General features: G+C 38.5%; 2 protein-coding genes across 24 annotated transcripts in view; one reads left to right on the top strand and one right to left on the bottom strand.

The window, feature by feature from the left end:
• The window catches only part of PICALM (phosphatidylinositol binding clathrin assembly protein), a 101,371-nt gene extending 91,792 nt beyond the window's left edge, over positions 1 to 9,579 (bottom strand). For all 19 annotated transcript variants that reach the window (XM_058687551.1, XM_058687556.1, XM_058687554.1 and 16 more), the window contains exon 1: positions 9,413 to 9,579. In XM_058687551.1, the coding sequence (XP_058543534.1) occupies positions 9,413 to 9,542 (130 nt within the window). In that variant the 5' untranslated portion in view covers positions 9,543 to 9,579. The remainder of the gene's footprint in view (positions 1 to 9,412) is intronic.
• Positions 8,921 to 27,157, top strand: part of EED (embryonic ectoderm development) — a 194,701-nt gene continuing 176,464 nt past the window's right edge. For 3 of the 5 annotated variants that reach the window (XM_058687576.1, XM_058687574.1, XM_058687575.1), the window contains exon 1: positions 10,010 to 10,132. The gene's annotated coding sequence lies outside the window, so the exon portion shown is untranslated. Of the gene's footprint in view, positions 9,105 to 9,234; positions 9,350 to 9,971; positions 10,133 to 27,157 lie in introns of those variants that run through there. The other 2 variants (XM_058687577.1, XM_058687579.1) reach the window with 2 other exon arrangements.

Here is a 27,157-nt window from a genome sequence, read left to right as displayed (position 1 = left end):
CAGGAAGATGTAAAGAACTCATCTAGTACTGAAATATATTAAGGATCAAATTTAAAAATGGGCAAAGGATCTGAATGGACATTTTTTTCAAAGACATACAAAGGTCAATAAGCACATGAAAGATGCTTGACATCATTAGTCATTAGAGAAATGTAAACCAAATCACAAGATACCATTCATACATTGCTGCTGGGAATGTAAAATGGTGCAGCAGCTGTGGAGAAGACTAGTTGTGTCTCAAAAAGTTAAAAAAAGTACCACATGACCAGCAATTCTTCTCCTAGGGATATACCCAAGAGAACTACTATGAACATTCCTGTACAAAGTATGTTCATAGCAGTATTCTTCTTAGTGGGTTTCAAGAGGGAACTGACCCAAATGTCCATCAATGGATATGCCGCATTTTGTGGCACAAGGGAATATTATTAAGTTATGGATAGAATGAAGCACTCTTATATGCTACAACATAAATAAACCATGAAAACATTAAGCTAAGTAAAAGATGTCAGACACAAAAGACCACGTTATGTGTGATTCCATTTACATGAAATGTCCAGAATAGGAAAATCCATAGACAGAAAGTAGCTTAATGATTGCCAGAGAATGAAGGAGGGGAAACTGAAAGTGATATGCTAACAGATATATGACTTCTTTTGGGGGTGACAGAAAACATTCTGGAATTAGACAGTGGTGATGGTTACATACAACATTGTAAATATACAAAAAACACACTGAATTGTATACTTTAAAATGGTGAATTTTATGTTGTGTGAATTACCTCTCAATTTCAAAATTGAAAAAGTCACCTTGCCTCATAATCTCCTTTTTCACGTCAGATTTGGATTAAATAATATTCCTAGTTATTCCATACCCTGCATGAATCAAATTTCTGCAAAGTGTTTTAAGTACATCAAAAATCCTGCCAATCCTGTGTGAACGGTGTGATGGGGGGAAAACCATCCTTCTACTTAGTTTTTGGTATATACTTGAATTACAGTAAGATTTTCAAACATTAGATGTATTTAAAATATGGTACATTCGTATTAAGCATCCACAAGACAACTGGCTATATTACAGCATGTAAAATTTCTAATATCGCACACACACACACACCTCTTATAAAGAGCTTATAGTCACATGAAGAGGTATATAATCAGCAGACACATGTACACTAAGTAAAAATATGAAATCACTTCTAAAGTATACCTGCAATCTTTAGAGAGAGAAAACATTTCTTTTTTTTTTTTTTTTTTAATTTTTTTTTTTTCAACGTTTATTTTATTTTTTGGGACAGAGAGAGACAGAGCATGAACGGGGGAGGGACAGAGAGAGAGGGAGACACAGAATCGGAAACAGGCTCCAGGCTCTGAGCCATCAGCCCAGAGCCTGACGCGGGGCTCGAACTCACAGACCGTGAGATCGTGACCTGGCTGAAGTCGGACGCTTAACCGACTGCGCCACCCAGGCGCCCCGAGAGAAAACATTTCTAAAGCAATGCTGCTTCAACCACTACTTGGAAGAAGTGTCCCTAGAGTAAAATTAGAGCCCCTAGAATGCGTTCAGGTAGTAAGTTTATGACTACAAATATCAGTACCATTTTGAATATTACTGCTGGAATTCCAAATGTTCAGAGAAAACTTTCAGTAATCCCCATTAGTCCCTAGAATCAACTTATGGCCTAGATTCAGTGGTCCTACTATCATGACCATCACTACTACTCTCCAATGCTTGCCTTATATCTCATAATGCTTCATTCTAAAACAGTCATTTCTTTTCCTTTGCATTTTGACATTAAGTGTACTTTATCCTTCCTTACATCTAAAATAAGTTTGTCATACAGTTAGTACTCTGGAGACTCCCTGCACAGAGACTACAATGTGATCAGCACCTCCTGGAATTGTGTAAGGAAACAACTCTATTGACAAACATTTCACATTTATTTCTGGTCCCGTTTAATTCTTAAAATTAATTTCTACTTTCAAGAACATATCCTCAAAAATATGCCTCAGTATAGTTTTCAAACTGAGCAACTGCAAACCCCAATTTTTTGGCTATGAAAATATTTTAAAAACATCACCTACTATTTTAACAAAACTAACCCTCTTAATGCCTCATAGGTTCCATGAAACAGAGAGCAATTTTGTTATGTTTTTTTATTGATGCTACCAAATGACTTCTACATTTAATTTTGAAACCGGCTAATTACCATTCATTGCAACTAAGAAAATCACCATAAAATTATTAAATGTTTACTGGAATAGATCTCTATAGTGACTGTGTCCCTAAGTTGTTCATGGAATAGTCTGAGCTGGGAAGGCAGATTATGTGTAACCATCTGAAATTTACTGAGCACCCACAGGGTCACTGATTAGGTACTTTGAGAAGAGATATAAAATACAGAAAAGTATAGTTCCTGTTCCACAAACACATGTGAACCCAAAATATATATAAAAGCATGATACTAACCACAGTTTAACAAGGTATTATTCAATAACGTCTTTAGTAAAGAGGCTACTTTAACTGTGAGTGTTAAGGAAAGCAAGTTAGTTTTGAGAAGATTTAAAAGGAAGAAGGTATCTGTTTTGACAAAGAAGATGTTTTACGTCCAAAGAATGGTATGTCCAAAGAATAACTGCTAATAGTTTGGGAGTTAGAACTTTTGGCATAATTGGTGACTAATGTGCTTGGCTGAGGGGCGCATAGGTGGCTCAGTCGGATAAGTGTCCAACGTCAGCTCAGGTCATGATCTGAGTCTGTGGGTTCAAGCCCATCGTCGGGCTCTGTGCTGACAGCTCAGAGCCTGGAGCCTGCTTCGGATTCTGTGGCTCCTGCTCTCTCTCTGTCCCTCTCCTGCTTGCACACACTCTCTCAAAAATAAACAAACATCAAAAAAATTAAAAAAAAATAATAATAACGTGCTTGGCTGAAAGGGATAGCTTAGATGTAAAAAACAATGAGGAAAAAATGGACCAGGAGTCCCAATTAATGATGAACTTTATTAAGGCCTTTCAGGAAAAGAATTAGGTATTATTACTGTTAGATTCCTTTTGCCCCCAGCAGTCTCCTTTCCAAGTCACATTTCACTTTCCTTCCAATCTACTTAACAGTATGACCTAAAGGATTATGCCACGTCTCTTCTCAAAGTCCTCCAAATGATGGGTCACTGTTACCTACCAAATTATTCAGAGTTTAAAGGACCTCATATATCTACTTTCTGAGTAGCCTTTTTTCCCCTCTAATATACCTTCTTCTTTAGGGTTACATTTTCTAATCTCAGGACCTTTACAATCTTAAAAACTGAGGACAGACCTCAATGAGATTTTGTCTATGTGGGTTTTCTCAATTGATATTTACTGTATTAAGAATTAAAATTAAGAATTTTTAAAATATTCTTTTTAAAATAATAAATCTCATCCAATGCTAACAGCTTTCATGAAAAATAGCTATATTTTCCAAAACCAAAATTTACAACATTGGTATTGTTTTACCTTTTTGCAAAACTTTTTACTATCTGGTTTAATAGAAAGTTGTTGGACTGTCGTATCTGCTACTACATTCAATCTGCTGCACTATCATGCATCACATAGACCCTGGAAAACTCTATTGTACACTCATGAAAGTACAAAAATTAAAAAGACAAATAATGTCCTAATATATGAACATAGTTTTGATCTCACAAATAAGCTGAAAGGGTCTTGGAAACTCCCAGAAGTGCCAGGAATACACTTTAAGAGCCACTGCCATGAATAAATGAATATTGTTTATTCATTCCCTGGAACAGTAAAGCATTATGTAAAAAGTCACACTGACATGAAAACACAAACCTGATGCTAGACTACCTGGGTGCAAATCCCAGTTTTCCTCTTCCTGGCTGTGACCTTGAGCAAATTACTGAACTTCTCAGTGCCTTCGTTTCTTCTTCAGTAAAATGGGGATAATAATAAAACCTCTCTCACAAAGTTGTTAAAAGGAATAAAGTTAATAAACGTAAAGTGTTTAGTGCAGTGAGTGCCCAGCACAAAATAAAGACAAATAAGTATTAAATATAAATTGAATCAATGCATACAGAATATGATTTGCTGTACTGCCACTACATTCTAGTATAACTTGAAAAATTCTTAATACTATACTTCTGATAACCTGGCAAATTACAAGTCTGAACATAAATTTTAATACTAAGGTCTAGGTTCATCAGCATTCCCTTATAAAGGAGTATCGTTAGTAAAATCTGACTACCCGGAAACGTTTCTCCATTAAAAGAGCCATACACACAATGAACATACAAAATTCTAAAAGGTCAAACCCAAAAATTGCAATTCTCTAGAGAAATGTATAAAGCAGTTTAACGGGGAACATACTGAGACAGAACACAAAGTAACGGAAATGCCACTTCAGCCACTAAAAGAACAGGAAGAGCAAATACTAAGGCTGTATGTACTTTGAAAATCTAACCCTATTTCTTCTTGGTAAGACTCTAGCCTCTTGCCAAGAAGCCTTTAAGTTTATTTTTCTTACTTCTTTGATTTTTAAAAGGGAAATCACGAACACAAGCATTTTGGATATAAAGAAAATACTTGTCTATGCATCATGGTAAACTTTTACATTAAATATTCTAAATCACAGGGTCAAAATAATTTTATTTAAATTAAAGCAATTCTAGTAATTAATTACAATAGATTATTTTAACTATTAATGTACTTTTAAAATAGCTAATTAAATATTTCATATAAATACTTCACAAATCAAATGAGGAAAAAGAAAGCGTAGTCACCTCTTACCAAGTTTTACTTCTCACCTGCCGCTCTAAATTAAACTCAAAAACACCTTTAAAAACTATTCAAATTGATTAAAAAAAAAACACAGTAAACATAAAAAACCTTGTTATAAGGATAAAAAATACATGCCTAGAGTCTAATATTAGGTATTTTTAAAAATAACAAGTCCACTAGTGCAGCCTAATTACTTTTCAAAGGTATTTGAGAATAAATTTGCTAATTATGCATAAGGCAGCTAGCAAAATGGTTATATACCAAATTCTCTTCTGAGTTTCCCTTTTAAAACATATACAATTTAGAAACATAACTACCTGTAACAAGGAGGGAAAATTACATCTGTGTAGTTCTACTACATAATCTCAGGCCATGTGACATATTTGACTCCATTACCATTTTCTTTTTTCAGAAGTATTAAAAACTAAATAGTAAGGAACAGAATAGGTCAAATAATGAAAAGTGAAAATATAAATCATATGATTAATTCTTAAGGGAAAGAATAGTAAGCCCATAGGTCAACTACAAAATAACTACCTCTTTAAAACAAGATCCATCCTCAGTTACTTTATTTCTAAACAAGACACATCGTGGGGCAGATTACCCACTTAGTATCTTCCTCACATGCATCTTCTTGTAAATCAGATCCCAGTTACCAGGTACCTTCTTAACAATATGCAAACTAAGCACCCAATCCATGCCATTAATCAAGACACTGAAAATCAATACATTTGCTTAAAAAGGTAATTATTTCAGGTACTTTTTGATATTTTACATACATTTTCAATAGTTATACAAACCACTAATCCAAATACAAATTCCACCTTCTACATATTCAATACATTCACAAATTCTTCCTCTTAAAATTGTTTCCACAACTAAATTTAGGCAGGATATGGATCCAGCACACAACACACAAATACCCACACTATATCTACTATAGAGATACGCTTATAATGGATGCTTAATAAGAACAAGACCTCAATTTGTTGTCAAGAATCTAAGGCAGAGATGCCTGGGTGGCTTGGTGGGTTAAGCGTCTGACTCTTGGTTTCGGCTCAGGTCATGATCTCACAGTTCAGTTTGTGGGATCAAGCGCCATGTGGGCTCTGTGCTGACAGCATGGAGCCTGCTTGGGATTCTCTCTTTCCTTCTCTCTCTCTCTCTGCCCCTCCCCTTCTCTCTCAAAATAAATAAAACAAACAAACAAAAAGAATCTAAGGCAGATGATAGTTGGAATAAAGTGTCCCTGGAAATTTTAACTGGGAAAAAATATGGATGAAAAAGTGAAGCCATTATAGCCATTAACATAAATATTATGTTTCAATGCAACATGCTGCAATGTAAATGCCCAAAGACAATAAATTAAACAAGTATAGAAAAAAGAAAATTAAGTATTCACATCAAAAAACAAAGGCCAACGGTTGTGAAGTTAGATAAGAATGTTTTTTAAATTAAGAATTTATAAATTTAAATATTGTGTTTTATTTACACTTCAATCATTATGGATGTTTTAATGGAGGTAGAAACTACTTTCTAAGCATGTGGCTTGCCTCTCCCATAGCCATGAAAGAGGATTAAATTAGATAATGGTTAATAAGTGCCTGGCAAATTGGAACACCTTCCAATTTAAGGTTTGCTATTCTTGTGCCTTGATTATGACCATTAGAGGCCGGAAACTAAATGCAAATCATGTTTATTTTTACATATTTCAAGCTGGACAACTCTTCACACTAACGACCCTAGTTAATACCATTATCTACAGCCACCTATAAGCAAAGCAAAAGATCTTTCTTAAACAAGTATATAATGTAGTATGAATTAAGCTGTAATTCGTAGATTATAATAATTACTTCCTAATATGGAAAGACCCTGGAGAAGTACACAGAAACCACCTCCACAGTCTAAAGGCCTATAGGAAAAAAACAGTCCTAAGCATATTTTTGTTAAATACTAATATTTAAAAGATGAAATTGCTTTCACTGAGTTGGACTAAGTAGGCAATAGTCATTCAAGATATTAAAAGGTGCAACAGAACTAAGCACTCACTAGAAAGAAAAATTCCTAGAAGAGGAAAAATTATCTCTACATTAAAGCCTGAAGTTCATGGTGTCAAGCCACAGAAATGTCTGTGAAAGCCTTTTTAATATTCTGGAAACATGTTAAAGTGTGTAAAGAAGGAAGGTGTTTAGAAAAACCATTCATTGGCCAAACTTTACTTAATATAAATCTATGTCATTGCTGAAAACTGGCTACAAGCGCATTTAAAACAATATAGGGAAAATAGTATTTCAAAAGCCCGCAGAACAGAACTAGAGTATAAGTTCTAGAGTATACTAGAGTATAAGTATAAATAAGTGGCTCCTTATTTATGTGGATTAAAAAAAAAAAATCACACAATAGAACTTATTCAAGTTCTAAAGTGGGAGCTTATTATAAACACAGCAGTAGTAGAGAACTACAAATGAGAGTTTATCCTCCAAACCTAATCCCAGTTAGCATCTGCAGTAGCTACCACAAGAGAAAAAGAACAGCACTAATAAAACCACAAACAAGTATCACCCTCCTAACCCCATTTAGCCTATTTTCTGCCCTTCTTGGTAACATGTTAAAATAACTACTCCTACATTTGAAATAGGCAAAGCTATACATCTTTTTGTTATAATTTATCATTTTGAAGCGAGGAAAGAGAAAAATAGTTCATACAGTAACAAGTAGTTTCTTCACCTACCCATCACCAAAAAGAAAAATAAAAAACAATTAACAAGAATTAACACAATGTTAGGACAAACCATTAAGACTGGGACAGCAAGCCAATTAGTCACTTGAAGGGAAGTAAACAGCAAAACTGTCCACTCCAAATATCAGATAATCAAAAAAATCGCGTAAGGGTCCACTATACATTTTAAACAACTTTCCATTTATAAGTGTCACCATTTAAATATATTCTGCATTTTCTAAACAGGCAAGGACTGATTGTTAAAAAGCAGCCTGCTCAATCAGCACACTACAGAACCAAGCAGTATTTTTTTCACTTTTACTTTTCCACAGTGAAGGAACAAGTCACAATGAATAATGGGTCTGTAGAAATAACTTGTTCTAATAGCACTTCATGAGCAAAGTATCTTGGAAGAATTCACATTTTGTACATTTCTTTTTAAAAATTGCAGACGTTAGGGCCAAAGTCCAAATGAGAAATCCAAACAGGACTCCTGTCAGTGAATTCCCTTTCAGGACATGCTCACTCTTGCTTCAAACAGTAAAGCAAAGTAACTTTCATGTAGAATAAAAGCCAGTCAGGCTAATGTGTCCAGTTACCATTTTAAAAAGGAACTTATTACTGTGCCTATTTCCGTGTTTTTTCCTGAAAAGTTTTCGGTCACTCCATTGAGTCAAAGCTTGAGTAATCCACTGAGCTATCTGTACCTCGAGGTAAAGGAAAGAAAAATGAGGTATTATACGTGACTTCCAGGTTTGTAAAAAGTTGGGAGGAGTTAGCTCTGGTAATTGTGTGTAAGTTAGTGAATGGAGTAATATTATGCCGTATAAGAGAAGCTACTCTCCCCAAATAACCAGAATAAATTAAAAGTAAATTGAAACTCAAGTATTATCAATCACCTTTTTAGCATTTTTAAAGACATGTATGTAAATTGTAGTTTTAGTTATTAATCTATGTTTTACTCCAATAATGTACACTTTACACTCAACCTTCTAAATTCAAATCGCCAGGGTTAACAGCTCCAGGAAATGATACCAGTATCACCCAATCCTTTTCCAAATCCCCATTAGAGAAACACGGAGGATGGGGGCCTGACATTCACAACTTATCCAAGAAGCATGAAAATAGAATGATTAAATTCCACCAAAGGCAATTAAAAACCCCAACTTCCCACAGAGCGTTCCCTACACCAAACGGAATCCATTTATTTTCACTCTCACGAAGAAAGTAATTTGGGATAAAAGTCGGGTATTGAGTATGATATATCTAATATAAAATGAGACGAAGGAACCTAACTGAAGCTACAGAAGCAAAGAAACGTAACCAAAACGGGAGAGGAAAGCTGGAAGAGAAACCCGAGAAGGAAAGGGACAGAAGAACCTAGTGGAGCAAAGGAAGTGGAAATCACTTCAACGGAGGTAGCCTTCAGGATTGCAGAGAAATAGGGACGTAGGTCCACGGAACCGGGCGTTTACGGAACTCCAAGGCTAATGGGGAAACAATGGGGCGGTGAGACCGGGAGCAAGCGGAGAGACGCTCAGGAGAGGGCGACTAGGCAGCACGGGACGGGGGGGATGAAAGAGCAGAAGGCTGCAGTAGACACAGGCGGCAGGGAGGTAAGAAGCTAGGTGGAGAGGCAAGTTGGTCGGGTGTTGGTCAGCTATCGTGGCGCACCGGGTTGGAAGCGAGGGTCCCCTAGGAACCCGGGATGGGGGTTGGGGGGAGTGGCTTATCAGGGATTTTTAGACAGGGAACGGAAGCCGTGAAGGCAGGTGTGATGGAAGCGAAAACACACCTCGGACCAGCACAGGACCCGACGTGCCAGACAAAACGCAAGGGAAGGAAAAGACGGCTGAAGGGGGTAAGAAAAGAGAAGAGAAGAACGCCAGTCGCGGGGACATGGGCCGCGGTCGGCTTCACTCACAGTCCAGGTGCTTTTTCTTGGGCCCCATGATCTCGTGGGTCGTGGCCTTGCATACTGTCTTGGATACGGCGGAGCCGGTGACACTGTGCTGGGCGGCGGTGATTCGGTCCGTCAAGCTCTGGCCGGACATCTCTGCGGCTCCTCCGCCACCCTTCCCGCTCGGCAGCCGGCGGGGACTGGGACCCCCAAGCGCCGGAGGACCCCCACCCCCCACCGCACCCCCTACCCCCACCGGCTCCTTCTCCGCCTGCCGGCCTGGGGCGGGGCTGAGGGCCGCGCGCTGCCACCTAGCCCGGAAAGAACCGGCTCGTGTCACCCGCGGGGTCAGGCACAGTGTCGGGCACTCCCCTGCCCCCGCCTCAGCTCAGCCCACCCCTTCCCTGGTCAGCTGGAGCCGGGCTGGGCAAGAGGGACAGGCAGCTGCAGGAAAATGGCGGCGCCAGGCTCCTCCTCGGAGCTTTCCGGGCTGTCCCGGGTCACGTGACTTGGGCGCCGCCCCTCCTTCTTCTTCTCCCGCCCCTTTTCCCTTCCCTTTCCTTTTCGACGCCCGCCCTCCCTCGCTCCGCGAGGGAAGAGCGGGGCGGCGCCCGCGCGTTACGTGATGGAACCCGCCCGGCGGGCGCAACAGGAGGCCCGCCTGGGGGCAGTGCGCTGCCGGCCGCGTCACGTGACGCTTCTTGCCAACAGGTCGCCCGAGGCGGGACGCTGGGGTCACAGAGGGTAGGTGGGGCGGGGGAAGGGCGGGAAAGGGATCGCAAGTCTGGCGCTCCGGGGGCGCGCCAGGGAGTGGCATCCGCCTCTCCCCTCTCCCACCCCAAGGGTCTCTTGGTGCCTGTGGTTGAAACCAACATCTTGACAAAGAGGAGGTGCGGCTGCCTTCACCGCTCTGCGTGGGGAAGGGGCTGTCAAGACTCCCGCTGCCCGGACTTTACTAGCTGAGTCAGAATTGAGTTGAGGAACTACCCCAAAGCCGTCCTCCTGGTTTTAAGCAAAAGGAAAACGCTTCAGTTGGCCCATTTTCGGAGCCTGCAGGCAGGCCTCTCCCTACTGTGGAACTGTTGAAGCTCTCCCTTCTTACTTACCCTAGAAGGGTTGGGATTTTTTTCTCATTTTCTTGAAAGGCTTGCAAATGTCACCTGTTTTTGTTTATCTCTCTCTTGTTAAAAGTCAGACGCGTTGCTGCCGGACTAAATTTAGATACTAACCAGCCCGTGTTCTTTTCGTAGGGTGTCAAATAGGACAGGAAACACATAGCTTCACTGGAATTTGAAAAGGGAAGTAGTAGGATGATGTCAACAGAGATTAGCTTGACCCTACAAGGCTGACTCCTGTGGTGATTAAAGGTCCAGACCATAGAAGGAAGTGAGAGGGCTGGTAAATGGAGAAGTCCCATTGAAAGAATTGAGACATCACTACCTGCCATTTCCCCTGGTTTAGTCTTTCTTCCCTTTGGCCTTTTTTCTCTTTGGTAAATCAGATTTTCAGGGAAAGGAGACCTGGACACTGACCTGTGAACATTTTAGAGGAATTACTGTATCCTGTGAATCTGTTCTTTGAGATCTGTATCTTTAAGAAAGCCTTAAAAATGTAATTGGCGGGGCGGGGGGCACCTGGGTGGCTCAGTTAGTTAAGTCTCTGACTCTTGATTTTGGCTCAGGTCTTGATCTCAGGGTTGTGAGATGGAACCCTGGTGGGCACTGTGTGCTGGTAGTAGAGTCTGCTTAAGATTCGCTCGCATCTTTCTCTGCCCCTTCCCTGTGCTCGTGTGCTCGCTCTCTCTCAACAAAACAAAACAAAGAGCCCCACATTTAACTCAGGTTTAGGGATAAATTTTTAAATCTATGAATGTTAAGTTACTGTTATAGTCCTACATAATCTAGCTAGTTCAAATGAAATGCTACCGTACTCCAAAAGTCTGTGTACACCATCTGCCAGCCAAATCCAAAATTTGTGCTTCAATCTGGTGACTCTCAGAAGATGCAAAGCAAATAGTTAACATTTTATGTATCATATCACAGGTTTTGTGGTCTCGTCCCATTCCCTTTCCCCCTTTTTTTCCACCATGGCTGGTGAAAATCTGCAGCACCATGCTTTGCCAAGAACATATAGTCTTAAACCAGCAGGCTTCATCTTTGTCAAGCCAGCCCCAAATTTCCTTCAGTGCATCTGCAGTCCTTCTGCGGTTTGGTGCCCAGTTTGCTGCCCCATGCCCATTGTGCAGTACAGTTACCCCATTCTCAAGACCTGTCTGCCATCCTTGCTACTTTTCTATGGTTCCACGGAGTGAATTACCAGTTGACCTGAGCCTCTGTACTAGTGAACCCCCTGCTGAAGTAAGTAAACATGAGGCATGGCATTTAAGTGTCAATAGCTAAATATTTCAACCTTAAGAAAAGTTCAGAAATTATTCCTAAGTACACAACAGGAAATGTGTATGTTTTGCACTACTATGAATGACATTATAGGATAATATTTCACTGTTACTTTTACCAAAGAGGTTGTTACAAACCACCTTTATTCCAATTGTGATCATGTTCACCTTACTAATAAACTAGCTTCTGTTAGAAATAACACTGTTATTTTTTTTTTCAAGGACACATTTTTACAAATTTCTAAGTAAATAGTCATCATTATAGAAGTTTATGTACAATGGTGAACTGAAAGATATAAAGAAATTTAGAAGATGATGGGAAAGTATTCTGAGGTTAGGAATTACCGACCTGCCTGCCCTGTCTTATATAAGTTTTCTTATAACTTATAAGTTTTCTGTGTGTTCTACTTTCGTTGGTCTGGTCAAGAAATATCTTTATTTGAAGTACCACAGATGCTTCAAACTTACTATGGCCAAAAATGACTTCTCTTGCCCTTGCCCAGTCCACATCCGTAATCCATATGGATCTTCTACTTTGTTTATTTTCAGGAATGGCCTTACCACCTGCCTAGAAATCCAGGTCAGAAAACTATGACTCATTCTTAGCTCTGCTTCTCTTATTTCTCTTATCTAGCCTAATCTAGTTGTATCCTTCAAACCCATTTGTTCTCCAACATCACTTCTATTGCCTTAGTTCTAGCCTTTATGATTTATTACCACTTCCCCATGTAGACTGTTCTAATAACTTCTTAGCTGATTTCTGTCTCTCATACCTCAACTCTCCAATCCAGATCTTTCCAAACCTAAAATGTATTCATCTTTTCTTTGCATTAAAACCCTTTAATAGCACCCCCAAGCACTACTCTAGAGGATAAAATCTAGGATTCTCAACTTGGCATATAAAGCCCATCATGATCTAGCCCCTACCTAACTATAGTTTGTTGAACCTCATCCTTCCCCATTTCCCACATGCACTCCAGCCAGTATCACATGACTGGCTGTACCTGGGTATGCCATGCTGCTTTGCACCCTTTTAAGTAGTCAGTGGTTTCCTGCTGATACTCGTGTAGTTATACAGTCTCCTACTAATTATTTTTGTAATTGTTTTATTGTGCTAACATGAGGCACAGAGATATCTTCTTGCTTATGTTATGGCTGATGCAAAATAGACACACAGTAGAATGCTGGTTGAATGAACGAATGAATGAAAACACTTTGAAGTCACCCATTTGGAAACACCACTCCAAACTTCTCATTTGATAAAACCTGCCTACTTTTTCACACTTACAACATGTCCATTCCATAAGTATCCACCTGGAGGACCATCCTTATTTCAGTAACTTATTAATTCATTTACGAAAATAAATGTATTGAACACCCACTATGGGTCAGGCACTGTTCTAGGTGCTGAATACTGTTGTAACAGTGAGCTCATCAGTCCTTTGGGAACTAATAAGCTCTTAACTTTGATCATCAACTTGAAGGCCTATGTGCTTTAATTACAAATGAACAAAAACAAAACAGAAGTAAGGAAAAATTTGAATAGCACATGATATTTCCTAGGTTCTCAAGTTAAGAAGTATGCCTTTTATGTGTTTGTAACACTTATAAATTTTTCATTTCTCATTACTATAACACTAAAAAGGATTGTACTGTTTAATAACGGGGGGGGGGGGACAAGTTTTAGAAGTTAAGTGCTTATATAATTTTTCTCTATTGCTTAAAAAAAAAAAAAAAAATTAAGACTTAGAGGTTCCAGAATCCCTCAGATAATGAAGTAGCAGAAGCGAGATTTAAAAATTCATTTTTCAGTTTCTTTATCTAGACCTGTTCACCAAGACTTGAAGCAACTACCCATAAAGATTAAATTTATTCAACAAATTCTTCTTGCCTGCATACTCTATGTTAGGTATTGCTAGGTATTAAAACATAATAATGTATGAGACCAACATGGTCTCTGTTCCTAGAGTCTTACATATTTTCAGTGGCAATAGAGGAGAAAATAAATCAAGTGAAGAAAACTTGAATCTTGAGGATGTCTAAACTTCAAATTAAGACAGTAAGAAAGAAAAAGAATTTGGAAGAGAGGATTAATTTTTTTTTTTTAACGTGTATTTATTTTTGAGACAGAGAGAGACAGAGCATGAATGGGGGAGGGTCAGGGAGAGAGGGAGACATAGAATCTGAAACAGGCTCCAGGCTCTGAGCAGTCAGCACAGAGCCCGATGCGGGGCTCGAACTCACGGACCGCAAGATCATGACCTGAGCCGAAGTCAGACGCTTAACTGACTGAGCCACCCAGGCGCCCCGAGAGAGAGAGGATTAATTAACCAGAATTTTTACCTCTTATTACTTCACTTAAGCTCATTCTCAAAGGCAAAGAGTCTACCACTTTATTCCCACTCTTCTTGGACATTAGAATCTATAATTTAGATTTATAATATAAACTATAATCTTTTGATATTCTGTAAATTAAGCCAATATGAACAGCTTGGCAATCCCTTTCTTCCTCACCTTTCTATGTTTATACTTCCTGATGCTGCCAAATGAATTAAAGATCATAATCTTTAAAAGGTAAGGAATTGTCTTTGAGTGTATGTGAGTTCTCTTGCTAAAACTTCCATGCAAGTACTCCACTTCCAACTGTGTGACCCTTATTCAGGCTCTCAGCATACATACTTGTGATAATAATGGTAATGTAACTTTGTTGGTTACTTACCATGTGCTAAGCACATTATCCAGTTGAACCCTAAAACAACTTCATGACCTTAAGTGGCAGGTGTCTTCACCAAAGTCTGTTTCCTTTTCTCCTGAGCACACACATTGTATTTCCCAGACTCCTTTGTAATTATTTGGGGTCATGTGACTGATTTCTGTCCAGTAGAATGTGAACAGAAAAGATGAAAGCCATTTAAGGTTTGGTCCACAAAATCTCTAGCACATCCTACACATGCTCCATGTTCTCTTTCTTTCTGTGTTTATCAGGAAATGAAAACTTCAAAGAATTTACAGGAGGGGCACCTGCATGATTCAGTTGGTTAAGTGTCCAGCTCTTGATTTCACCTCAAGTCACGATCTCACAGTTTGTGGGATCAAGCCCCATGTCGGGCTCTGCACTGACAGCATGGAGCCTGTTTGGGATTCTCTCTTTCTCCTCTCTGCCCATCCCTTGCTTGTACTCTCTCTCTCTCTCTTTCAAAATAAATAAATAAACTTAAAAAAATTTTTCAGAGGAGGCCAAAACCACAAAACATGAAAAGCCTGGGGCCCCCAAATTAATCCTTGCAGAAATGTCCTCCAGGAGAACAGCATGGTGAGGAGCACCTGTGTTGGATTTTACTTGTTTTATTAAATTATGCCTGTGAAATTATGATGCTGTGTTTTACAGTAATTAGCTACCCTGCCTTTTCTCTCCATTTCACTGATGAAGAGATTGCGACAATGGAAAAATTAAGGAACTTGCTTAGCTATTAGATGGGGAAACTAGGAGTAGATCTCAGGTCTGTCTGACTTTAGAGTTTGAGCTGTCACTGCTTAAGTTTCTCATTATACCATTTCATGTATTTCTAAAAATTTCATAAGTTTCATATGGCCTTTAGTACACACTGCTTCACCTAGCATGCTGAAATGACAGTAATATCAGGGTGACCTCAAGGTTCTCTCATATATATAAGGCTCTCTTACTTTTTTTTTTTTAATGTTTATTTATTTTCGAGAGAGAGAAAGATAATGGGGGAGGGGCAGAGAGAGAGAGGGAGACACAGAATCTGAAACAAGCTCCAGGCTCTAAGTTCTCAGCACAGCCTGATGCGGGGCTCGAACTCAGGAAGGGCGAGATCATAACCTAGGCCAGAGTCGGACACTTAACCAATTGAGCCACCCAGGTCCCCCTCTTACTTTCTTTAACTCATTCCTACCACACTTTTCTTTCTTTTGAGTATATTAATTTTATAATTTCAGTATATCTTACAGTGTATTTGGATCCTATATGCCTGTTGAAAATGACATGTAGATTAGTTTTTAAGTACCATTCTTCCCTTTGAAAGGAAGATTTACCACCCCTTGACCATGAATCATCACCAATAACTGATTATGAAACAGAATAAAAATAAGATACCTGAGCTGTTAAGATATCTGAGGCCCATTTTCTGTAATCTAAAGAGGCTAAATCAAGTACAAATATACTAGAACATGCAACACTGTGTTAAAATAAGAATAGAGTTTTAATGTTAATGTTATATACTTATTTAGAGAGAAAGAGAGTGAGGGAAGGGCAGAGAGAAGGAGAGAGAATCCCAAGCAGGCTCCGCACTGTCAGCATGGAGCGCATCGTGTTGCTCAAACTCACAAACTGCAAGATCATGACTTGAGCCGAAATCAAAATCACTTAGCTGACTGAGCCACCCAGGCGCCCCTAATGTTAATGTTAAAATTAGGCTATTGAATTTTGGCTGATATGTATCAATAACATGAAGGAGATTTAATTAATTCATTTGACGCAATGGGGGAAGTACTGGAGTAATGCAGTCAGACACACTTAGGTTCAAAACTCAACAAGTTATTCAGTTTCCTCATATATAAAACAAGGATAATAGTACACGTGTTGTGGATTTCTTACCAGGATTAAAATAATGTACATTAAAAACTAATACAATGTTTGACACACAGTTGTCACTCAATAAATAAAATCGTACAACAAACCTTTATTCAGAATTCACTATGGGCAAAGCATTCTGCTAGATTTCCAGGATACAGAGATCAATCAGACAAAATATTAACGAATGTATTAAGTAATGTGATAGAGATATGCATAAAGTGCTATAAGAATAGAGAAAAAGGACACCTAGTTCTTCCTGGAGGGATCAGCAAGGTTTCTCAGGGGCAGTGACACATATGCTGAGTCTTGAAGGATAATTAGGAATTGTGAGGGAACCATGGGACATCTGAGTGGCTTAGTCGGAGGAGCATTCAACTCTTGTTCTCAGGGTCATGAGTTCGAGCCCCACGTTGGGTGTAGAGGTTACTTTAAATAACTTTTAAAAAATGAATTGTGAGGGAATCAGGGAGAAGTTATTGTAGGCAGAGGAAAACCGCATATGCAAAAGAAGTAGCAAATAGTTTTATATGACTGAAACATATTACGTGTGAGCTTTTTATTTACTCATAAGATCAGCAGGTAGTTGTTGAACACCTATATATGCCAGATAGCATGCTAAGTCCTGAAAACACATCAGTGAACCAAAGAGAAAAGTCTTTTGCCTTCTTGAATGGTGCGTACATTCAAGAGGGGCATGTAACTAACAGATAAATATGAAGAAAAATTAAGCAGGGTAAAAGAATCAAGAATGACAGAGAACTTTAGATTAGATGAAGGGAAAGCCTTTCTAAGGAGGTGGCATGTGACTTAAGTGGATTGTGGGAGTCAGCAATGCAAATATTGGGGAGAATCATTTTGCAGAAAAGGAACAATAAGTACAATGGCTCTCAGACAAGAACAAGATTAACTTGTTTGCAGAACAAGGCAGCCAGTGTAGCCAAAGAAAGAGTGAAGAAGGGAAAAGAGAATTAGGAGGTTATCTCAGAGATATGACTAGATCATGAGGGGCATATTGAGGACTCTTAAATAATATCTAGAGGTAGATAACCCATGAAAATGGACAGCTAGCCTTAGATCCTTGGAACAAGCTGATGACTGCCTGAAGTAGGGTGTTTCCCACCAAGACCTCTGGAACTAGACCCCCACTGATTGCCATGTTCTTCATATGCATATCCCCTTGGCTTTTCATCTTTATCCTCTTGGCTATTCCCTCTCTTCTGGATTAAGGTCCTAAATTATTATGGATACTTTTTTTTTTTTTTTTGGAAATACATATTATTCACAAGACCTGTATCCTTGAAAACTACCAGATACAGGATTAATTCTTCATTCGCTGGTAAGGTTGAACAAACCCTACCCAAATTAAAGGAAAAAAGAAACTTGATTGTATAAGGAAGATTATGTCACATGTCCAATTTTTTTAAATTTATTTTGAGTATAGTTAATGTGCAGTGTTATATTAGTTTCAGGTGTAACAATATAGGGATATAACAGTTCTGTACTTGTCCTATTTTTAAAATCTAGGAATATAGCTTTGAAATGCCTTGCAAACTCTAATCATTTTTGTCTTAGTGTCTGTCTGCATTGCAGTTACCAGATGTATGATCTTCAGAGTCTTAAATGCTGCTGCACAGCTACTGCTACATTTGATGATTTACAAATGATCATCCAACAAAAAGAACAAGAAGGTGTGATATTTACAGAGGTTAATATGACTACCATGAAAAACTCAATACATAACTACAAATTATTAAATAGCAGTGCAGATCTGATCACGTTCTCTGAAAAATAATGGCCTTTCTTCTAACTTAGGCTAAAGAATGACTAAGAGAATGGGGACTGAGAAATGAAGCAAAAACTAAATCAACTATGCTATTGATATGCCACACAAACAATTCTAGCTCCTGTTTTAACACCAATTTGTGTAGACTCCTATGTTACAAGACCACAAACTGATTTAACTGTAACTCTGAGCAGACTCAAATGTTCTAGTAATTCACTCAGTTTACAAATTCTAATCAGTCCCTGCCGAAGCTAATGATATCTACTATAAAGGCACCCTATGATTAATAGCAGTCCCCTCTCAAATTCCTGTATCTTTCCCTAACTACTCCCTTTTGAGACATTATTGAGACTAGGTTACTGTGATTCTTCCCCTTACCAGCAACTTTAACAAATCCAGATTTTTATCATCTATAGGGTTTCAATAGTGCTATGTTTAGGTCTCAGTCTTTGGGTGAGCCTGTGGCCATGGACTGGGAACTTTACCAGTGCTTCTCAGTTTTTGTTTTTGTTTTTTATTGAAGTGTAGTTGATACATAATTTTACATTAGTTACTATGTACTATGTGTACAACATGGTGATGCTACAACTCTATATATCATGCTATGCTCACCACAAATATAGCTACTATTTGTCACCATATAGTATTATTACATCACCATTCACTGTATTTCCTATGCAGTACCTTTTATCCCCATGACTTACACATTCCATTATTGGAAATCCAGTACTTCTGATTCCCCTTCATCCATTTTGCACATCCCCCCACACTCCTGCCCTCAGGCAACCACCAGTTTATTCTCTGTATATATGGGTCTCTTTCTTCTTTTATTTGTTCATTTGTTTTATTTTTTAGATTCCACATATAAGTGAAATCATGCGGCATTTGTCTTTCTCTGACTTATTTCACTTGGCAGTATACCTTCTAGGTCTATCTATGTCATCACAAATGGCACAATCTCATTCTTTTTTATGCCTGAGTAATATTCTATTGTGTACATATATATGTATATAGATATAGATGTATAAATGTGTAAATATATATATATACATACATATGTGGTACATATATATATATTTATACATGTACATGTGGTACATGTATATATATTTACATACATATGTATATAAATATGTATATACTTATGTATGTATATATACGTATATATGTGCATATATACATATATACATATGTATGTATGTGTATATACATATGTATATATGTATATGTATATATACACATATATATGTGTGTACCACATCTTCTTTATTCATCTATTGATGTACACTTGGGTTGCTTCCACATTTTGGCTATTGTAAATGATGCTGCAATAAACATAGGAGTGCATTTATGTTTTCAAGTTAATGTTTTCATTTTCTTTGGGTAAATACCTAATAGTGAAATTACTGGATCATGTGGTATTTATATTTTTAATTTTTTGAGGAACCTCCATACTGTTTTTCCCAGTGGCTGCACCAGTTTCCATTCCCACCAACAGTGTATGAGTATTCCTTTTTCTCTACATCCTCACTAACACGTGTTATTCTTGTCTTTTTGATACTAGCCATTCTAACTGGTGCAAGGTGATATCTTGTGGTTTTGATTTGCATTTTCATGATGATTAGTGATGCCAAGCATCTTTTCATGTGTCTGTTGGTCTTCTTTGGAAAAGTGTCTACTCAGTACTCAGGTCCTCTGCCCATCTTTTAACCAGCTTATTTGTCTTTTTGGTTTTTTGTTTTTTGCATTGAGTTGTATAAGTTCTTTATCTATTAGATTTTAATCCCTTATCAGATTTATCATTCACAAATATCATTTCCCATTCAGTAGGTTGCTTCTTAATTTTTTTCTTGCTTAGGCAGGACAGGGTAGACAGAGGGGTCTGGAGTTGTCTATTTTTCTCCCACCAGATACTTTAGCCTCTGATAAAACTTCAGCAGAATAGGCTCAGGCAAAATAGTTTCTACTGAGGGTAGGCCATGTTAAGAACAGAATACTCTGGCATATATTGAAATGGTTCCTTTCCCCTCCTCCTGCTGGAAACACTAGGGGAATTTTCTCTGGTATTTACTGAGAGAGAGGGCTTGGTAGAGTTCCCATAGGTAGAGCTAACAAAAGTGTGGGAACCTCCCCCATACCTTGTCTACACTGAGCCTCCAGCAATTTGTCAATCACAGTTTAGGCTTCCCCACCCTGGGACAGTTCTGGTGGTGGTTTCTGCTTGTACATTCTGCCATTTTAAGCTGTGATTCTCAGTGTTCACCTATTTCTCCAGTATAGGGAAGAACAGTGATTTGCCCTGTGACCTCACTTCTTTGACAACTAAGAAGAGTTGACTTTCAGTTTGCATAGCTTTCTACTTGTTCTTATGTTGGAGTGGTGCTAAGGGACAAGAAATCAGAAGACTGGACATACTGATTTTGGGTGCCCATGAGAAACCAAAATGGAGCTGTCTAGTATACCAAAGAATATAATATGGCTTCGGTAAGCTAGAGATACAGATCCAAATGATATGAGTGTACAAGTAGTTGGCAAATCTTGAGTATATGAAGTTAAATTGGGAGTTAGCTCCCAAGAGTGAAACAGAATCCTGGGGAATTCCAACATTAAAGAGGCAGCATATAATTTTATTTTATTTTTTTATTTTTTAAATGTTTCTGCTTTATTTTTGAGAGAGAGAGAGAGAGAGCGAGCTTGGGGGGTGGGGGGGGCGGGTAGAGAGAGAGAGGGAGACACAGAATCCGAAGCAGGCTCCAGGTTCTGAGCTGTCAGCACAGAGCCCAATGTGGGGCTTGAACTCACGAACTGTGAGATCATGACCTGAGCCGAAGTCAGATGCTTAACTGACTGAGCCACCCACGTGCCCCAAAGAGGCAGCATATAATTTTAAAGGAGCACTGAAGATATAGTCACTCTCTGATAAAACTAAATTTTCACAGATACCTTGTTATTACTCATATAAATTTATCAAAGTTCATTACCTTTTATTCTTTTCCACCCACACCTCCCACACCCCAATTAACTAAAGCAATTATATTACATAATCTGCTCATCCTGGGACAATTGTTAACATGGAGACTTTTCAAAATTGAAATATTTCAAACTACCTTTTAAATAAGGTTCTATAGATTGGTCTATAAATCTTCTTCTGTTTAAAAAATATCATTTTAAAGGAAAGATATTTTATTCCAGTAGGCAGTCCAGAGAAAGTTTCTGAGTACCAAATTCTAAATCTCCAAAAGTAGGATTAAAATTTTAGATACTGAAAGATTCCAGGAAACGGTTGCATTTCTGCATGCTACAGTAAAATGAAGGCAGGAGGGACACATCTGCCAAACTTTATATTATAATTAAATCACTTTGTACTGACATAGCTTTACTTTAGAGGAGAATGTTTGTGGGGATTTTTAATCAGATAAAAATAGGGCTGCTGTTTTCTCTATACCAATTAACATAGTTGACATTTAGCCAGATCTGCCCTGGACACAGCAGGGGATGTACAGTTTGTCCTGATTCTGTGGGAAATGAAAAATGCAGTACTTGGCACAAGAAAAAATATGTGAACCCAAAAAATGTTGTCAAATATAGAAGTCAAATTAAGAAAATTGATTTACTGAAGGGCAGTCTATGCTTTCTAGAGAACAAAGGAGAAGAAAGACTCTCTGGACTGTTCAACAACATTATGGACCTTGAGTTTATAAATATGATATGCCAGTGAATAAATATATCTGGTTAAAGATATTTTTCCACAACTCAATTAAATATGCAATTATTACCGTGAGTTTCAGAAAGAAACTGCTCACAGCTCACGGATAACATATAAAGACGTGTTAAAAATATTTGCACAGGGGCGCCTGGGTGGCTCAGTGTGTTAAGCGTCTGACTTCAGCTCGCGTCATGATCTTGCAGTCCATGGGTTTGAGCCCTGCGTGGGGCTCTGTGCTGACAGCTCAGAGCCTGGAGCCTGCTTCGGATTCTTTGTCTCCCTCTCTCTCTGCCCCTCCCCCATTCACCCTCTGTTTCTCTCTCTCTCTCAAAAATAAACAAACACTTAAAAAATTATTTTTTGCACATTAAGTCTGCTTAGATATCATCTAATCAAATTCTTTCATGTATGGATGAGGAAAATTGGTCCCAAGGATGTTAAATTACTTCCATAAAATCACACTGATGCATTGCCCTCATAGATCCTTTGGTTCTCAAAAACTTTATGGGAACGTCAAAGCTGTTGAAGCATTTCAAATTTATCAGAGTGCCTGAAGAATAGTTTCTTCTGGTTTATTGAACTTATGATTAACTAATGATGTAAAAGAAAAGTGCCTTTATATTTATAATTTCTTAAAAATTGATCTAAGGCAGGGGCACCTGTGTGACTCGGTCGGTAGGGCATCCAACTTCAGCTCATGTCATGATCTCGTGGTTTGTGGTTTCAGGCCCCGCATTGGGCTCTGTACTGACAGCTCAGGGCCTGAAGCCTGCTTCAGATTCTGTGTTTCCCTCCCTCTTTGCCCCTCCCCTGCTCACGCTCTGTCTCTCAAAGACTAATAAACATTTAAAAAAATTAAAAATAAAATTGATCTAAAGTATTTTACTTCATAGTTCGACCTTTATAAGTAGTAGATTGGAAACATAAAATCGCTGCTGTTGGATATTTACCCACAAAAACAGCAAAATTCATGTATTTCAAACTAAAATATGAAGGTGAACTGAATATTTGAATAACTTGTAATAATTCAAGTTCATTACTGCAAAGAGCATTTTATATACTTAGGGTTATGGCTCCAATACAGTAGTTCAGGTGACTGTGTAGAAAATATTTTGACTCCCTGTATACCCTGAAAAATTTGTGGCCTGTGCTAGCTAGCCTCCCAGATGAACTTCACTGATCCTCATCTTCTGGTTTTTGTGCCATTGTGTAGTCCCCTCTCACAATGAATAGGAATGACCTGTGTAACCAGTACAATATTGGGGAAATGATGGTGTGTGACTTCTCAGGCTACTCTCTCTTGGCTCTCTCACACTGGCAGAAGTCAGACACCATGTTATGAGAACACTCAAACAGTCCAACGGAGAGGTCCACATGGCAAAGAACTTAGGCCTTTTGCCACCAGCCTGCATTAACTTGCCAGCCTTGTGAGTGGGCCATCTTGGACGCAGATCCTCTGGCACCACAGCCAGGCCTTCAGAAGCCCTGACCAACATCTTGATTGCAACCTCAGGAGAGACCCTGAGCCAGAACTACTCAACTAATCTGTTCCCAAATTCCTGACCCACAGAAACTGCGTGAGATGTTGTTTTAAAGCCTCTAAAATTTGGGATAATACATAACTATATTGGACTTTTAAAAAATATATATGCCCTATGTGTTAGTTTTCCTAGGGCTGCTCTAACAGATTACCACAAATCTGGTGGCTTAAAACAAGAGTTTATTCTCTCACAGTTCTGGAGGCCAGAAGTCTGAAATCAAAGTGTTGGCAGGGCTGTACTCCCTCCAAAGGCTCTGAAGGGAGAATCCTCCCTGTGTCTTTCAGCTTCCGGTGGCTCCAGGTGTTCCTTGGCTTGTGACTGCATAACTCCATTCTCTGCCTCCATTTTCAGGTGACCTTCTCTTTTCCATGTGTCTCTCCTTTATGTGTGTCTAACAAGGACACTTATCCTGGGTTTAGAACCTACTCAGATAGTTGAGGATGATCTCATGTCCAGATCTTTAATACAATTACATCTGCAAAGAGCTTTTTTCCAAATAAGGTCATATTCACAGGTTCCAGGATATGGACATATCTCCTTGGGGGGGGGGGGGGGGCGGGGGTCACCATTCATCCTACTACACACTATAAGAGTTTATATATAGTTTGAATATGTAATTTACTTAAGTCACCTAAAAGAGTCATGAAGGCAAACTAATGATAAGATGGTAATAATAATGGGGCACCTAGGTGGCTCAGTTGGTTAAGCTTCCAACTTCAGCTCAGATCAGATCTCCCAGTTCGTGGGTTCGAGCCCCACCTCGGGCTCTACACTGACAGCTCAGAACCTGGAGTTTGCTTCGGATTCTGTGTCTCCTTCTCTCTGCCTCTCTCCTGCTGGCACTGTCCCCCCCCCTTCTCTCTCTCCCTCTTTCTCTCTCTTTCTCTCTCAAAAATAAATATGAAAAATAAATAAAAAATAAAAGATGGTAATAGTGGTAATAAAAGACCTGGTTAATTGAGTGCTCTAGTGAATGGGTTTGATTACTCAAAGTGCATCATATCATCTTTTTTATGAACAGGAATCAGGAGTCCTGGGATCCAGCCTCCACTGGCTGTATGGTCTTGCAGGAGACTTTACTTCTATGATCTTTCCTGGGGGGAGGATCTTTTCCCTTAGCCTCTGTGTGCAGAGACATCTACTAGAGTAGCACCTCTGGCCTGTCTTTGCTTCCTTACTCATTCTCCCTAGTGACTTCAGGAAAAAGAAATGAATGTTCTTTGCCAGGACCAGGACTAGTATAAGGTCACCAGGACTAGGGAGGCACTAGGGGCACAAAATTTAAGAAGACCCTCACTCTCGTGGTGCCTGGGTGTGTCCATCAGTTAAGCATCCAACTTTGGCTCAGGTCATGATCTCAAGATTTGTGAGTTCAAGCCCCACGTGGAGCTGTCTGCTGTCAGTGTGGAGCCTACTTCGAATTCTCTGTCTCCCTCTCTCTCTGCCCCTGCCCCTTCCCTAAAATAATAACTAAATAAACAAACAAACAAAAAAAAGAAGATCCTCATTCTCAGGGTCAGGAGGCAGACACATTCCAGGTATTACATTATGGGCCTCACTCCAGTGCCACTCTAAGAAGCTCTCCCTGCCAAATGATTCAAGATCACATCAATCCTTCTCTACTTTGATGCTCTATAATAGTTGCCTGTATCTCACAGTTCACAGTTTTTATAATCTGTTCTCTAATTGTTCCAGTATACATCATTTAGATTGTAAACACCCTCCCTTCAATGTTGTCTAACCACGTTGGAGCACATTATGTGCACATCACTACACATGTATTGATTGACCAAATTAATAGACACACTTCTTCAAGAAAAACCTACTTAACATGTTTTTCCTCCTTGAAAATCATTTTTTCTCAAAAATCATTCATTATTTTAGAACATAGTACATTTTCCATTTGGACTATTTTCTTCACAGAAATCATGTAGTTCTTAAAACATCTGAATCCATTGGGGCGCCTGGGTGGCTCAGTCGGTTGAGCGTCCAACTTTGGTCAGGTCATGATCCACCGCTTGTGGGTTCGAGCCCCGTGTCAGGTTCTGTGGCTCTGTGCTGACAGCTCAGAGCCTGGACCCTGCTTTGGATTCTGTGTCTCCTTCTCTCTCTGCTCCTCCCCTGCTCATGCTCTTTCTCTCTCTCTCTCTCTCTCTCTCTCTCTCTCTGTCTGTCTCTCAAAAACAAATAAATAAACATTAAAAAAAAATTTTAAACATCTGAATCCATCATGCAGTCTTCTGCAAGTTAGTTATATTTTTAAAATGTGTTCAATTCTTGGTATTAATTTGTTTTCCCAGTTTCTTAATTTGTGAGTCTATTTGTGAGGCTACTGATCTAATTGTGTTATTTTAGACAGGGTAAAATACCAGTTAGGCCAAAAAGAGCTTGCTTGGGTAACTGTGTATAAACTCTGCCTGAAAGTCCCACCGCTAACATTGTGGAGGTAGAACCAGACCATACACAGAGCCCGGTATCATGTGCCTACATATTTAAAAGTTATATATCAAGCTCTTAAACTTTTGGAGAAGTATGTCCTATCCTTCTACTTTGATAGATTTTTTTTTTCTTTCCAGAATTTCACTTTTATATTTTCCATTTCTATTTTGGCCTCAACGTGATCTCATTCTTAATGCTCTAAAAGATTAAAAACCAAATGTAATTACATTGAAAGTATTCAAATTGTGAGTATATTTTCCATCAAAAAAAGTAAATATAAAAGACTGAAAAATTACAATTATTTTTGGGTGAAGATGGTCTAAAGTACAAACTTCCAGTTATAAGATATATAAGTTCTGGGGATATAATGTAGAGCATGGTGACTATAGTTAATAGTACTGTATTGTATATTTGAAAGTTGCTAAGAGAGTAGATCTTAAAAGTTCTCACCACAAGAAAAATAAATTTGTAGCAATGTGAGGTATGGATGTTAACTAAACTTATTGTGATAATCATTTCACTGTATATACATACATCAAATCATTACATTGTATATCTTAAACTTACACAATATTATGTCCATTATTTCTCAAACTGGAATAAAATTATAATTATTTTACATGTTTAAAAAATGACTTCTCTAAAGATTCAAAGTTATATCTCAAAATTGAAAAGGAAAAAATAAATTATAATTATTTAATATCAAAATTTTAAATCAAAATCATAGAGAAAACTTAAAATTTACCTGCATCTATTTAAATATACTATTAAAAAGAAAACTATTCTTTATTCTTGCATTGACCATCTGGTAGTCAGTGGGAAGAATTGATATCATGCTTCATGCATGCTATGTCTAGCTTACATATTTACACATTCAAGAGTAATATGAATTGTTTTATATTGCAAATGTTCCTCAGCAGTCATGTTTAATTATTACAAATAATATACTAATTCATGGGTACTTCTGGAAACACAAAATGTAAAGAAAAGCAAGAGGGGCGCCTGGGTGGTGTAGTGGTTAAGCATCCAACTCTTGATTTTGGCTCAGGTCATCATCTCACGGTTTGTGGGTTTGAGCCCCACATTGGGCTCAGCACTGGCACTGCAGAGCCTGCTTGGGATTCTCTCTCTCTCTCACTCCCCTGCTGCTGCTCTCTCTCTCTCAAAATAAATAAATAAACTTAAAAACTTTTTTTAAAAATAGATACTGGGTGAAATGGAAAATGATACTGCACTGTGCAAAAATCTTTTGCACTCATGCTGAGAGGAAGGAAATGAAAAGTTAGTCCTTTTGCCTCTCTAGGTACT

This window comes from Neofelis nebulosa, chromosome 10 (assembly GCF_028018385.1).
Source record: "Neofelis nebulosa isolate mNeoNeb1 chromosome 10, mNeoNeb1.pri, whole genome shotgun sequence".
NCBI lineage: Eukaryota > Metazoa > Chordata > Mammalia > Carnivora > Felidae > Neofelis > Neofelis nebulosa.
This window is presented reverse-complemented; position numbering and strand designations above follow the sequence as displayed.